We start from the raw sequence: 16,807 nt of genomic DNA, 5'->3' as shown, positions 1-16,807 counted from the left end.
AGGCTAAAGGCATCACAAATCAGACAATCCGTAACACACTCCTCCTGAAGGATCCTTAGCCTATCACCCAACATGCAGTTCTATCAGTTCATATGATAACAACTCAATACTACACACAGAATAAATAGAGATATTTTGGGAAACCATCGCTCGAGCTCTGGCTGATTGTACACACTACTACATCCGGTTTCTCACCTTTGAAATTCTTTATCTCTTTTTGAAAAGTTTTTTTTTAAAAGTCCTTATATCTTTAGTTTGAGTTTGGAATCCCACGAGTGTTCTCCGATACCAATTTGTAACATCCAAATTTCCAAACCAAAATTTTCATTTTAAAATTCATATATAAATATTGTTCATAAAAACTATCTCAAGATCAAACACATCAAATACAAATCATCATCAAAATATCAAAGTGTCCCAAAATATATGGAATCATAAACTGTAGGCGAATGTGTACAATCAAGCCTTCGCCTTCCCGCGATCCTCAGAAGTACCTGATACACATTTAATAAACAACTGTAAGCAAGAAACTTAGTGAGTTTCCTCAAAATACCACATACAACACTGTTGGATTAGGTGTCTAAGCCCATAACTATAATTGGTATGTACTTGACCCGAGAGTGGGTTGCATATCACCAGGACAATTTGATAGGATGGACTTTTGAGAAAAGGTTACTTATGATTTATTAATATATTATAAGTTCTAATATATTAATATGAAATCATATGATTTAATTAATATTGATCAAGAATTAATTTGGAATTAATTTAGTGATCAAAAGAGACTAATTAAATTAATGGGGACTAATTGTGTAAATTAGTTTTATATATATATATATATATATATATATATATATATATATATATATATATATATATATATATGGATTGGGCTTATGATACATGATGGACTAAGTTTATGGATGAATCCATAAAGAGTTAGCCCACTTGAATCATGGATCATGGATAATAAGCCCAAGGGTATGGATTAGGGTTTAACCATAACTCTTAGACTATATATAGAACACCTCATAGCTAAAATCGGGGACCCTAGTGTTCTTGGAGTTCCATAACCGATTTTGAGTGCATAGAACCTCTCTCTTAAGTGCTCCTTTGTCCAAGGTGTGTTGTGAACCATTTGAAGCATCACATTTGGGGTGCTAATTTCTTAAAGGCCAAAACTACAAGCTACAACACGAGGTAATTCTATAACTCATTTTTATGTTGTTTATGTTAATTGTATGCTAGTTGTAGGCTTAATGATTTGGAAACAATATTGCATGTATAATTAGAGAAAACATAGATCCAAAGCATTTAGGGTTGTATGTGCACCATAGGATGTTGTAGTATACAAAACCCAACAGCGGTATCAGAGCCTATGATTGTTTTCTATTATATTTGATGCATGACTTAATTTTCAAAGTTAAAGAAATTGATTTTTTGGCCTCTGACTGATGAACTCGCCGAGTCCACTGGCTGACTCAACGAGTCCACTCAGTATAAGGTCAAATCGGCGAGTCATGTTCATGTACTCGACGAGTTGATGCTTCTGATGGCAGATTTTCGGGATTTTTGGCCTGTTTGGGATTAGGATCATTACCATAAAATGTTTTAGTTCATAAAATTTGATTTTGTTGGCCTGTACTAGAACATGAAAATTATATGATAATTTTTTATTTGTTAAAATATTGATCTAAATGTTCTTTAAAGTCCTCCATAACTTGTCCTCAAGTTATGGAACATGAAAAGTTTTTCCATAAAAACCACATTAAACTCATAAGTTATGGAAATCAAAGGTTTTTCAAGAGTTACAAAACTTTCCCTCAAATTTTGGTATTTGAAAAGTCTCAAATTAAGAAACTCTTGTAATTAAAAAGGTGTAACTCTTGGGTTCATAAATTAAATAATTTTAAATTTTGAATTTTTATATTTAGAACCTTGAAGTATTTGAGTAGTTCAAATTGCACCCTATGAACTTTATTAAATTAATTAAAGTGTTTAATTAAAAGAGATTAATAATTCCATAATGACATGGTTTAAGTTTAATTAAATTAAGATTATAATTTATTAATAGATTAAACCATCTAGTATTTTAAAAGTTTAAAATACACCCTTATACTATTATAATATTAAACGTTTAATAATTATATATATATATATATATATATATATATATATATATATATATATATGAACAAATTACTGAAATCGTCCCTGTGGTTTGGTCAAATTTGCGTGTTTGGTCCCTAACTTTTGTTTTGCACTCGGACCGTCCCTACAGATTCATTTTATTGCGTCGTTCGTCCCTGTCAAACATAAAAAGACACTTCTGCCCTTTCTCATTCATTTTTTACCTTTTTAATTATTTGTTTATGTTTTTAAATAATAAAATAAAAAGACCCCCCTCCATTTCCCATTTCATTCTCATCCACCCACTCGATTACATTCTCCAAGTTTTCCCAAATCCTCTTTCCGGCGAGAGACCATCGTCGCTTTTCCGATGATCACCACTTTTCCGACACACAGTTGTCGCCTTTGTAACCACCTCTTCTCACCACCCTCACCAGAACCTCAGTTCCTCCCTTCCTGTCACCACCGTTCACCTTTTCTTCTCTTTTCTTCAAAATTGTCTTCACAGACCATTTCAAACCACAATAAACAAATCATCCATCATCCCTCTCCATCGTTCTCTATACTCAATATGAAACAGAGTCGCTGCCACCTCCATCTTGCAACCGATTTCTTCATTTGAAATCCATCTCTCAGGTTTAAAATCAGTGTTATCCAGAGATTGGCGAAGTTTGTGAAACCATTATGTTCCAAAAATTGTTTCATGAAATCGGTGCGTTCAAGTAATCGATTGTCGTTTGGGAACCCCGCTTATGATTTTGGTTTTCACAAATTGATCGCAGGTGGAGAACCGTGTCCGCCAAAATCCTCCGACCACCACATCTCTCCTTCACTGAGTTTCCCTTTAACCCCACTCTTGTGGAAATCATATTTGATTTATGGGGTTTCATCAATTTTTTCTTTCATCATCGATTTTATGTTAGGTTTTGCGTTTTGGATTTTGATTTCCATATCTGGTTTTCATTTAACTTACGTTCTGATTTGATCGATTTGAACTCGTTATGGTTTTGATTTCTATTTTTAAGTTTGATTTTTGGGATTTGATCTTGGGTTGTGACCTGATGAAATCGATTATTTAGTTGTAGTGGAGCTAGAATCAGTGTATGGTGGTGATTTTGGAATCGATGGGTAGCGCTTGTCGATGGTCGGTGGCCGGTGGTGGTTTTTGGTGGCTGGTGGTGGTATTCAATGGACTGTAGTGGTTATCGATGGCATGTGATGTTAGTGGTGCAAGTGAGAGAATGTGTGGGTCCCACATGCCTATAAATTGATTTTATTTAATTAATAAATAATAAAGAAAATAATAAAAAAAAAGAAAAAAAATAATACAAAGGGTAATATAGTCTTTTCATCTCGGGGAGGGACGGAACACATAACAAAATCATACTATGAGGACGGTCCGAGTGCAAAACAAAAGTTAGGGACCAAACACGCAAATTTGACCAAACCACAGGGACGATTTCAGTAATTTGTTCTATATATATATATATATATATATATATATATATATATATATATATATATATATATATATATATATATATATATATATATATATATATATATATATATATATATATATAAGACAAGTCAGTCTTACCGTTAGTAGGCGTCATTCACGAAGCCGGTCTATAAGGGGGGTATAAGGTTACTGCCTATAAAATGGTGGTTTAATGGGTGTCCACTCTCACCCACCGCTTCCTTGACTGGTGGAGGGTCGTTAGCCGAACGGGTAGGATAGGACATTAATTCTCATTAAAAGTATAATGAAAATACCAAGTAACTAAACACTTATAAATTCCCAATCTTAGTTACTTAGGAAAAATGTGAATTTGGTGCTAATCCATGAAATTGCACTTTGCGCCTTGCCAAGTCGTTAGTGGAGTGTGGTTAACCGGCACACTAACTTGGACTAACAAGGGTGGCAAAGGGTAGCTCGATGTTTTTCATAGATCAATGGAGCGTGTGTGGTTAACTGACACATTGATTAGGTGATAAATGACATCGAGAGTACCAAGCTAATTTGCATGGTTATTCACACATTGTTTGTGATCCTCGGTATCCTAGTTACAAACTTGATACCGAGGATGAAGTCACACATTGACAGGTTGGGAATGTTAGGAGTCGACGTCTTAAGGAAGTTGGTTGTTGACTTGGTTCTTCAGTCACTCCCTAAGTCGTATAGTGAGTTCATTAAGGACTACAATATGACAGATCACGACATGAACCTTGTCCATCTTACCTATTCGCTTGTTGCTACTGAGTCAATAATGATTTGGCGCACTGGTAAAGCAAATTTGATTGGAAGATCTACTCCCCAAACTTCCATGGACATTGACAATGGAAACATTGGAAGTCCAGAAAAGATTTCTCTTTCCAAGGGAAAGGGAAAGGCTAAGTCTGTGATTGTCCCGTGTACCATTCCCAAAGAGTCCCTTTGTTTCTATTATCAAGAGAAAGGGCATTGGTTGCGAAGCTACCCTGACTATCTGAGAGATCTAAGAGATGGTAAAGTCGAAAAGTTTGACTCTGCTTCAGGTAAGTTCACTATCTAACTCTATTAAGTTCCTACTTATAGATTCTTATTACATGATGTAAAGTTGCATTTTGATGTTTTACAGAATCAAAGAGAAAGAAGTAAGCTTAAAGGAAGAGTAAGCTGATTCTGATCGTGAAGAGATGGATTTCGATCGCATGGTTCGATGATCAGAATTTTGAGCTGCTGCTTAAGAGTTATGATGGATTGCTTAGGAATAGATAACAACATAGTTTTCATTTGTATTTGTATTGTAAGGAAAAGTTTTTCCGCGGTTTTATAAATAAAGAAATTTTTTGAAATTTATCTTAATTTATATTTCCTTACAATGGCATTGGTGAAAATTGTTGTTTATATGTTTCCATTGATAGCAATATTGGAAAAATATGGATTTGATTCTTTTGTTTGTGGTAGTGTCTAGATTTACCAAATAAGGAAGATTCTCATCACCCAAGTTTCAGTTGAATAGAAACTTGGAATCATGCAACTTGTATTGTATGATGGATGAGAACCTTCGTCTTTGGGAAATTAAGACTAACTCCTTGTTCACATGTATATGTGAGTCAAGTGAATGAATAGGGGATGAGGTGCACTTGGTTGGGCGCTGATCAGGTCCACCATAAAGAACGATAAGACTATTCGTTATGATTTACTAAAGTTTAGTAAATATGGTTATGCTTACAAGATTAAGTATAATTCTGAATCATTGAAAAAGTTTCAATGTATAGTAGAACAAATAAGAATAATCAAATTAGGCAGAAAGATAAAAGTTTCTCCAATCTGAGAAGATGGGAGAGTACTTGAGTATCGTGTTTTATGATTATCTTAGTGATTATGAAACCATATCACAATTGATCCTCTAAGGAAATCTTAGTGCATTTGTATGGATAAGAAGAGGAATCATGAATTGTTAAAATGGTTAAATCAAGAAGATAAACCGTACTTCGTTCCAAAATCAGGTCTTAGAGTCATACTCCAAGAGTGTAACTTGAGTGACATAGTCTTAAGAAAGGTTTATAACACTCATCAAATGTAGAGTAAAATGTTTCTTACTCTTGTACATTTGAAATTGGTAAGTTGTGATGTTTTGGATAAGACAAAGACCAACTAAGACCAATTGTGTGAAGTGTTTGTCTTGATAAGAAACCGCACTAACTCTTGAATATTTGTTTGTCAAGTAATGTTCCTTGATAAAGTGAATCTTATATGTCAAGAGGTCAATGGGAGTCTTAAGGATCTTGAATAGCTTCAATAACTAATCAAGAGTAAACCTATTGTTAATCACTAGCACACGAATTGAGGTTTGTAACCTATCGTGTGTGACATATTCTTGTTTCTGTGCCCATTCCAGTTAAAGTTGACTATGCATGTAAGTTCTATGAGTTCTCAGTTGTTTACATAACAACCTGGAAGCAATGGCAGGCCTTGTGCTACCAATTGGCAAGAAATTAAGATTGAACAAGTTTAGTCCATATGAGTTTGGATTTGTCACTAACCTTGTCTTGTGATTATGGTTATGACAAATTCACATGGATAGGGACACATACACCATAAAAATCTAAGTGTCATAAGGTTTCTCTCCAATTCATGAAAATGATTGTGAGGAAACACTTTCACTAAGTAGATTTTAAGGAGATATCAATTGTGTTATTTGCATCCTCAAAATTCGATTATGATTACGGCATCCCTCTTCATAGTTTGAATTGTGAGAAATTGCAAAAGGTCTAAAGATTTCAGACTTATGGCTGTAAGTTGGAAAATTGTTTAGACACACATATGAGCTATCTAAGGAAAGGTGTATGAATTTGAGAAGCCTAGATAAAGTCTTATCAAAGCATCTTGTATCAGAAATCTGAACTTTGGTAAGAAAGTTAACAAGTATTGATTTCTAGAAGTCCAGCTGATTTCTGGGTACATGTCAAAGCTAGTGGGAGCATAAGTGTTATGCTAATAAGAATGTAATTATTATGCTAGTGGGAGCACAGTTATTACGTTAAGTTTTGCGAGTTAGCGAAGTTAATTATAGAAAACAAAAGTTTCAATTCGCAAAGTTGCAGGGTTTGAAAAGTTGTTTTGCTATAATTAAGGGAGAGGAAATCATACTTCATTTCGAATCTAAAAGATTAGATTGAGATTTTAAACGAATTTAGTCATGGACATATGTGAATGTTATGTTGAAATGATTCAACATAAGGAAATTATATATGTGGAAATATTATAGCAAAAGACTGGTAAGTATCATGTCTTTATGTAAGACATTATGTATCGTATCCCATATGCTTCGGGTATAGGATCGATTACATATGCTATAACTTTAATATGTTCTAATTTTCCAAATGCCTAGGGCATTAAGAGGGAAAAGGGACTAGAACGGGATATGACTAAAATGGTTAAGCAATTGTCGAGGACAATCTGAGGTTTACCAAAGATTGGTTGCTTATGGACAGTTGGAAGTATATTGTAAACTTTGGAAGGACCATGTTGACATACTCTGAGAAAAGGTAACTCTTGTTCAGAAGTGATAGTCAAAATGAGAATATGGAAATGTTTCCATAAGTGGAAGTTATTCTTTAAATCTGTGATTAGAAAACTTAATGCAAGAAGGATGTTCAAAGGAATGTACTTTGAATGTGAGACTTCGTTTCCATGGAATTGCTCTCCATTGGAATACTTTGAAATGTCTGTTGCCAAGTCTCTATGACTTTTTGCATAGTCATTACAAGAGGATCATTTCATATAAGTTTAAAATCTAACAGATTATAACGAATGGCAAGAATTTGGTATCCTTACATTTTCGATAAGGATTTGAAATTGTGTAATAAGCATCATTGAAATGTTTTCAATTGATCTATTTCACAAAGTAAGGACCATAGGTAAACATAGTGTGCATGCTTGGAGCATGGGATAACTATTGTTCTAATTAAAGTATTAAGTTGATTAATCTAAACATTATACAATGAATAATGTGTAATCAATATGGTGATTAAATAAAATGTGTTTTATTTATATTCATAAGTTCTGAGACCATATTGGATTTGATTATTCTTATGTTTCACTTTGCATGTTTTGACTTCCCGAATAACTACGTTATTCAAACCATCTATAGTCGATCATACTTTGGAAGTAGGTATTGAAGCTAGACTGTCATGAATGGGTCTGTAGATTGTCTAAAGGCATTTAAACATAGCCCAAGTTTGTTGCAGTGTTCATGAGTACTCCTGGAATAAGATTCGAGTATTGGATTAAACCCACTCTCATCTGAATCACTTCATGGATTTTATCACGAGTGATTGTGAGACGATAATATCTTATATTCTTGAAACCAAGACATGTGAGTTGTAATTTACAAGTCGGTTGCATATTGACATATGTAAACGCACCAATAAGTTGGTGTTATAAAACATATTGTTGTGTGTGATTTGATGAGTAAGTACAAGCAAGCATTTGAGTCGAAGTTTATCCATTCCTTTTACCCTTAAAGGGATAAAAGCGATATCTATGGTCCCCTTGATGATTTAGTGATGACAACCATAAGTGCTTGGCCAAGCCTAGACTAACTTGATTTGTTCAATTAGTCGGTCGTCATAAATCGGAAATCGGGAAACAATAGATGGACAAAGATAATGATTATAATCCATGTCTCAGTCCATATGATATCTTGTAGAATGGAGGAACATATGATCCCTTATCTAATGGACGTGTCATTGACTAGGTCAGAATTCGACAGCGACTTTTAAGAGCTACGATTGCTAGTAGGGTTGTGGAGTCGTACCTGCAATAATAGTTATTAGACTTATCCAAGTGGGAGACTGTTGGATTAGGTGTCTAAGCCCATAACTATAATTGGTATGTACTTGACCCGAGAGTAGCATGGTCCATTTCGGGTTTCATATCACCAGGACAATTTGATAGGATGGATTTTTGAGAAGAGGTTAGTTATGATTTATTAATATATTATAAGTTCTAATATATTAATATGAAATCATATGATTTAATTAATATTGATCAAGAATTAGTTTGGAATTAATTTAGTGATCAAAAGAGACTAATTAAATTAATGGGGACTAATTGTGTAAATTATATATATATATATATATATATATATATATATATATATATATATATATATATATATATATATATATATATATATGGTTTGGGCTTATGATACATGATGGACTAAGTTTATGGATGAATCCATAAAGAGTTAGCCCACTTGAATCATGGATCATGGATAATAAGCCCAAGGGTATGGATTAGGGTTTAACCATAACTCTTAGACTATATATAGAACACCCCATAGCTAAAATCGAGGACCCTAGTGCTCTTGGAGTTCCATAACTGATTTTGAGTGCATAGAACCTCTCTCTCAAGTGCTCTTTTGTCCAAGGTGTGTTGTGAACCGTTTGAGGCATCATATTTGGGGTGCTAAGTTCTTAAAGGCCAAAACTTCAAGCTACAATAAGAGGTAATTCTATAACTCATTTTTATGTTGTTTATGTCAATTGTATGCTAGTTGTAGGCTTAACGCTTTGGAAACAATATTGTATGTATAATTAGAGAAAACATAGATCCAAAGCATTTAGGGTTGTATGTGCACAATATGATGTTGTAGTATACAAAACCCAACAAACACAACACACCACAACATAAACAACTATGGGTTATCAGCAACCTTGGAGACTAGTGGGCAAACATCACGCCCGGTAGGTTATCAGCAACCTTGGAGACTACCCGAAGTTTCAGAACACACAGTAACATATAATGCAGTAATATCATATAGACCTATCTGGTCATCACATATATAAATATATTCAACCACACTTGTAAGAATAGTAAGGAGAATCACCTTGCACAGATGACTGATAGAACTCATACCCGAACTGTCGGAACTAGACTTCGCCTAATAATTGCACCAATTAACCCTAATTAATAATTAAGGTAATGTTTCATACTTCACTAGTCCCAAGACAAGTCTAATCTAAATTTAGGGCAAAAGACTATTTTGCCCTTTTAAAACCCTCACAAATCCACGTAAGGCACAATTAGCCCCAAAAGTAAAAGAAAGTCAACACTCGGCCTTATACACGACGTACTCAGCTCTACGCTGGGAGTAGAGCACACAACTGGAAGGAATCGGGCTCGCAAATGGCTACGGTGGGCGTAGCCAGAATTTCACTCGGCGTACACCTCTCATCCCAAAACTCTGTTATTAATGTCTTAATCACTAAGACACTTACTCCAACCTCAAATCTAACCCTAAAAAGACATCCTAATCCATAAGGTCTCTGACTTTATGCCTTTGCATGACTAAATAGAGCTTAATCCCAAAACCCTAACATTTCACTTCAGCAAAAACTCCATAAACTCATCCATGGATGAAAGGAAAGGGCCAAGTTAGCATTTTGATGACTATAAGCATCCTAAAACGTCTTAAAGGACAACTCAAATGCTTTGGAGTATTGCATACTCACAAAGATCAAGGTTTCGAGACAAAATGAACATAAATCTAAGTCTAAACAAGATCTAGCAAAACAAGCTCCAATGTATGAACTTTATACCTTCAAAAGATGAACAAAGAAATGTAGATTCTGGATCCAAAAGCTTGAATGCAACACCACTTATTGAATCGTCTTCCTTCACTACCAAGAACACTCAAAAATCACTCACAAGCTTCAAATCTTACTCACAAGGGCTAGGGTTTCGGTTTTAGGGTTTAGAGGAATGGAGGCTGGTCATAAGAAGGTCCAACGGGGATTAAGATGTTTAAATAGGGGACATGACCCTAAAATTTAGGGTTTAAGGATTGCACGAGTACGCACGACGTACTCACGTGTACTCCCAACGTACTCCACATTTGACGCGTCTCACTTTCTGACTTATACAAGGCGTACCAGCCTAGTACGCCCAATGTATGGGCCTTATTTGCAAAAAAATAAAATATTAAGGGTTAAAATGAAAATCCTTGACAACGGGTGATACATCGGGGTTGTTCATGCTTATGACCACCGCAACCTCGATTGCTTGGTGATTAGATCTTATGTTCTGAACGTTGTAACTTCTTCATACGGTCTCATATTTTAACGATCTTTATATCCACGTGTTCGTATTGGAGTCAACTACAATTTTCGTTTAGATCACTCCATTAAAAAGTAGAGTAAATTACACAAATGGTCCCTATGGTTTAGGGTAATTTGCATGTTTGGTCCCTAACTTATTTTTTTTAACTCGGAAGGTCCCTATTGTTTGTTTTTGTTATACACTTGGTCCCTGTGTTACCTAAAAAAATACTATTTTGTCATTGATTTTTTAATTTATTTAAATAAACACACCCCTAACCCCACCCATATCACCTTACCTTACCTAACCCATCATTTTTCTCTATTTAAATAATAGTCATTTTAGGTAAGACAAGGACCAAACGCGTAAGAAAAACAAACAGTAGGGACCAAGCAGGTAACAAAAACAAACAATAGGGATTTTCCGAGTTAAAAAAATAAGTTAGGGACCAAACGCGTAAATTACCTCAAACCATAGAGACCATTCGTGTAATTTACTCTAAAAAGTAATATATTTTTATTTACGATTTTATAAAAAAAATGTTTATACATATATTCATAAAAGAAGATATGTATATAAAGATCGTAAGTAAAATATATATTACTTTTTAATGGGAGTAATCATGGTCGATCCTGAGAATTCAAATGCCCAGGACGATGAACAAAAAAAACGCCCTTAAGCCCTGACATGTAACGAATATATATATATATATATATATATATATATATATATATATATATATATATATATATATATATATATATATATATATATATATATATATATATATATATATATAATATTGTTCTCTGCACCTTGCTTGTGATGTCACTAAAACATAAACTCTATTAAGTTATCTATTTATATGTTTCGGGTGTATTTAAATCATGTGTTTAGTTTGATACGTATATGAAGATGGATGTATGTGCTTCACTTTACTCTTTCACGTTAATGTGGGGTTGAAATTTGGGCCTAATTGTTGATTGTTAAATATAGTATAAAAAAAAATTGGGCCCCTCACAAAAATGGGCCCTGGACACATGCCCCACTTGCCCCTCCCCACAACCGTGCCTGGGAGTAATCTATACGAAAATTGTAGTAGACTCAAATACGAACGTCTGGATATAAAGATCGTTAAAATCTGAGATCACATGAAGAAGTTACGACGTTCAGAACACAATAAATACGAACGTATGGATATAAGAATATTTAAAATATGAAATAGTATGAAGAAGTTACGACGTTCATGAACAAAATACCTAAGTGAAACACAAGACCTAAGCAACCAAACAACTGTGGTCGCTGTAGTCATAAGCATCATTGGCCACGAACACCTCATTAATAATTTTCTCATGTAGTATGTCGTGAGAAAAACCTAATGAAATCAATAAGAAGTACTGAATGTGTACAAAAACAAAAATAACTTATTTTGTAACAAAAAAAATAAGGACTAAATGTGTAAAATAGTATTAAAGACTAAATGTGAACAAAATGAAAAATATAATACCATATCAGGTCATTTTTTTCCGGTTTACAACTGAATGTGTACAATTAAACTAGTTAAAGAGAAAATATGAACGTAAAAGAACTCAATAGCCAATAACAAACGTATAAAAAAAATTATATTAGCTTTTAAGTCGTTATCCCTTCAAAGAATATAATGTCATTTATAAACTTTTTATCTGTCACTCTATGGGTTTATCCCAAGTTCAAACTGCTTTATTTGTAAAAAACTTAAAAGCCCACGATGACACCAAACTGGCCTCATTAATAATCCGGGTTTTCGTACCCATTTCATCCCCTTCAAAAAGGCGATTCCTCTCCTCTCACATACACGTTTTTTGTGCTCACCCCTTCGCTTCGATAATGGAACCACCATCTGTGGACGATCTCGCCGACGACCTCCGGAGCATCAGCTTCAACTCAACCACCACTACCACAGCCACCGACATTAACCGCAGCACAAGCTCCGGATCCGAAACCACTTGGACCACCGCTACCTCCTCCGCCCGACACAACCTCCACCTCCCCTGTAACACAGCCACAAAACCACATGCGCCTTCCGGTGATTCTTGCTGGGACGCCGTTCGTCAATCTGGATCTGAATCAGACGGAAAACTTACTCTCGCTGACATCCGCTTCCTCCACCGTCTAGGAGCCGGTGACATCGGCTCCGTATACCTCGCAAAACTCAAATGTTCTCCTTCTCCACCCTCCTCCGCCATTTTCGCCGCTAAGGTCATGGATAAGAGGGAGCTTGCAAGCCGTAACAAGGAAGGAAGATCGAGGACAGAAAGGGAGATTTTAGAGATTTTGGATCATCCGTTTTTACCGACGCTGTACGCGTCGTTGGATTCGCCGAAATGGTCGTGTTTGTTGACCGATTTCTGTCCCGGCGGAGACCTTCACGTTCTCCGGCAACGTCAGCCATGCAAACGCTTCCCGGAGTCCGCCGTCAGGTGCGCATTTTAGCATTCTCTTAGTTACTATGCATGTCTTTTCATATACTTTGATCAGTAATGATCCCCTGCTACACATTACATCACATAATTTCTGCTCCGGCTCACTCATTGGCCCACTGATGTGGCATGTGCTTCTTAGGACCCACAACATTTACTTTGACTTGGATTTCAAAATTTGGTGTTTTGTGTTTATCAAACATTATATGCATTGATGTATAAGCTCAAAAATTGAGCTATTTTAATGTTATCATCAAACTACATTAATTTGAAAGAAAAAAGTATTTACTTTTGTAAAAAACAAGGTCAAACAAAAAAATTAAGTTTAAAACAAAAATGTTGTATTATTATTTTTAAGATTTTAAATAATATTTGTTATTTCATCAAATCCAAGAATGGTTAAATGAGTGAGAAAAATTGGTTTGCTAATAATGTATATTTGAAAATACAAAAATTGGAAAAAAAAAATATGGCAAAAAATTCTTTTAAAAAGGTTGGAAAAAGATTTAAGAAAAAAATCTAATAAAGCATTACAAAAAGTCTTAAAAGGTTGTAGAAAAATAATTTTTCTTATAAAAACTAAATTTAAGATGAATTTGTAACAAAATTAAAAAAAAAAAAAAACAAAACAAAACAAAAGTTAAAAATTTAAAAAAATTAAATTACAAATAAATAAACTCTTGCTTTTTTGCTTTTAACATTTACCGTTTGGATATTGTCAGACGTTACATTTAATTATATGATTTAAATACAACTGTACGAAAACATTAGGGTAAAAAGATTATATTCCATTGTATTATTGTTTTCGGACATAGTAATCAATTTCTTGGATAACCAAACAACTAGGTCCCACAAAGTGGGCCTTCGAGGCTGCATGTTATTGTCTCGTAGGCTTGTGTGCACCTGATTAGGAAGACGAAGATACTCAGTTGTCGAGTACACGTGAGATCCATCTAAGGTCAAACATCGTGAACCCTCATTTAATGCCACGTGGGTCCTTAGATATCGGACGTCCACAAAATGCCACTTCAACGAAAGTATGAAGTTAAATGAGATAGTGAAGTCAAGCCCAATGACCTTTTGTCTTTTAAGATCGTTAATTGATAAAAACAAAAGAATAATGCACAAAGTATAAAAGGTTTTAAAAAGATCATAAGTCATCAAAATGACATAATATATGAGGGTTTTATAAACTTCACAATAATGGGTTATTTTGTTAAGTTTTAATCCTTAAACATTATAATGCTAATAGTATATCTGGTTAATAATTTTTTTGAACTGTCTAAAATTCTCAATATGTTTTATGAAAATGAAGAAAATATATATACAAGTAAAAGTAACAGAGAATGTGAAATAAAAATATAAATAAAGAACAAAATATTGGAAAGAAATACTTTTGTTATGCTTAGAAACCTTTTTCAAACTAAAAAAAATATTGAAAAAGCCATTTCCAAAATTTGTGGATGCTCTTCCAATCAGATATTTTGTATCTTATATTTTAAGCTTATATTATAAGATATAAACAATTATTGTAGGTAATGAAGCGATGATATTAGGTAAGGCATGTGGGGAACAATTGCCAAAATGGTGTATGAAATAATTGATGATTTTTGGGAAATGATAGAAAGGAAAATCCCAAATAAGGAAAAGCTGTCCTTATAATGACAAAAAAACAAAAGACCTCTATTTCTATATACTACTAACTGCCATCACTTTGGTCCCCTACCAAAGTTACACTTTATATATTTTAAACATTTGGTAACACACCTCATGATCTCTTTTGACAACTATCAACTTAAATATATGTTCGTCGTAGCATTTGACAATTATAACATAAATATATGTTGTGGTAAGCAGTTAAGAATCCATAAATATTTGTCACATAGTGATTCATCTGTCCTGACATTGTGATTTATCTGTCTCATGTTTGAACAGGTTTTATGTGTCAGAGGTGATTGTAGCTCTCGAATACCTTCACATGTTGGGAATAGTTTACCGCGATCTTAAACCGGAAAATGTTTTAGTCCGATCCGACGGTCACATCATGCTTACGGATTTTGACCTCTCTTTAAAATGCGACCTCTCCACATCAACCCCGGCCCAAGTTTTCTCCGACCACCACCACCTAAACCCGCCATCAACCACCGACCACCGCCCACTCAACCCGCCCAAATTCACCACCTCCTCCTGCATTCTTCCCAACTGTATTGTCCCGGCGGTCTCTTGCTTCAACCCTAAGCGTAAACGGAAGAAGAAACCGGCGAACCACCACGGGCCGGAGTTTGTGGCGGAGCCGGTGGATGTCCGGTCAATGTCGTTTGTTGGGACACATGAATATCTGGCGCCGGAAATTGTCTCCGGTGAAGGCCATGGAAGTGCTGTTGACTGGTGGACTTTGGGAATATTTATATTTGAATTATTTTATGGTGTGACGCCGTTTAGGGGGGTGGATAATGAGCTAACCCTAGCTAATATTGTAGCTAGGGCTTTGGAGTTCCCAAAACAGCCGGTGATTCCAGCCACCGCTAGGGATTTAATAAGTCAATTGTTGGTCAAGGATCCTGGTTGTCGGATGGGGTCAACAATGGGGGCATCGGTGGTGAAGCACCACCAGTTTTTCAGTGGGGTTAATTGGGCTTTGTTGAGATGTACAACACCACCGTTTGTTCCACCGCCGTTTGACTACCAGGAGGTGGTGGATGACGGTTGTCCTGGTACTCCGGTGGAATATTATTAGTGAAAATTTGTTTTTTGTATTTTGTCACGATTAGATTTTGATTTGGGTCTAGGAAACCATGTTAATGGATCAAACTTTCTGCTGTTGGGTCGGATTGCATATTAGACTATGTACATAATTTAAATCCATTTTCAATCCAAAAAATAAAGAGTCAAATGGCTCATCTAATTAAGCTACCACACGATAACATGGAGAACATTCAAATTTCGTATGGTTGATCTCTGGTTGACAAAAAAAAACAAAATTTAAGTTCATATATTGATTAAAAGGGACTGATGGTGGTGTTACTTCATATATTGATTTGGTGACACAATAGTCTCCATGTAACTCCCTCCTTGAAGGATCTCCATGTTTTTAAGTGAACACAACCTATTTTTCGTATCCTTCTTCATATCTACTTGGTAAAGACGATTAAAACAATTGGAATGCACAAGCCATTTTCCATTCCTCATCAAGTGTAGTGGCAGATGACACCAATCCCCATCCCCGAATTCTCATTCAAATCTTCATCCTCACCCCCAACGGGGATTGGGGATCCCCATCGGGAAATCGGAGATTTCTTTTCCTCATTTAATATGAAAAGTTTTACGTAAAGAAAAACTCTAAATTTCAATTTACCAGTATAAGTTTAAAGATTTTACAAAATATAAAATATCCATAGATTGCATAAAAAATATTAACAAATTTGCTATCAAATTTAAATAAACACATGAAAAATCAAGTAGAAAAAAAATATCAGAGTGATATTTGGGGAAAAATAGATAAACCAAATAGAAAAAAAAATATTATATACGAGTTTAAATTAGATAAAATAAAAAGAAAAAATTTAATTTCAACCAAATAATTACTAATGAGTTATGTTACTTGGATCAAATTTTATATATT

The 16,807-nt window shown here is 34.6% G+C and overlaps 1 protein-coding gene across 1 annotated transcript; it reads left to right on the top strand.

Annotated features, from left to right (window-relative positions):
* Positions 1-12,498: 12,498 nt before the first annotated feature.
* On the top strand, positions 12,499-16,050 carry LOC145120034 (protein kinase G11A-like). Its single transcript, XM_079055820.1, has 2 exons — positions 12,499-13,185; positions 15,121-16,050. The coding sequence occupies exons 1-2, from the start codon at positions 12,593-12,595 to the stop codon at positions 15,920-15,922; spliced, it is 1,395 nt and encodes a 464-aa protein (XP_078911946.1). The 5' UTR covers positions 12,499-12,592; the 3' UTR covers positions 15,923-16,050.
* The last annotated feature ends 757 nt before the right edge of the window (positions 16,051-16,807 follow it).

The sequence above is a fragment of the Lactuca virosa genome, chromosome 6, assembly GCF_052849685.1.
Source record: "Lactuca virosa cultivar CGN04683 chromosome 6, Lactuca_virosa_CGN04683_v6, whole genome shotgun sequence".
Taxonomy (NCBI): domain Eukaryota; kingdom Viridiplantae; phylum Streptophyta; class Magnoliopsida; order Asterales; family Asteraceae; genus Lactuca; species Lactuca virosa.
Note: the sequence above shows the minus strand (reverse complement) of the source record. Positions and strands in the feature narration are given on the sequence as shown.

What these genes read in the sequence shown, in the direction of transcription:
- LOC145120034 (XM_079055820.1), top strand. Translation starts at nt 12,593, where the DNA reads ATGGAACCACCATCTGTGGACGATCTCGCCGACGACCTCCGGAGCATC. An exon ending in TTCCCGGAGTCCGCCGTCAG is followed by an intron (nt 13,186 to 15,120) that starts GTGCGCATTTTA and finishes ATGTTTGAACAG; the next exon opens with GTTTTATGTGTCAGAGGTGA.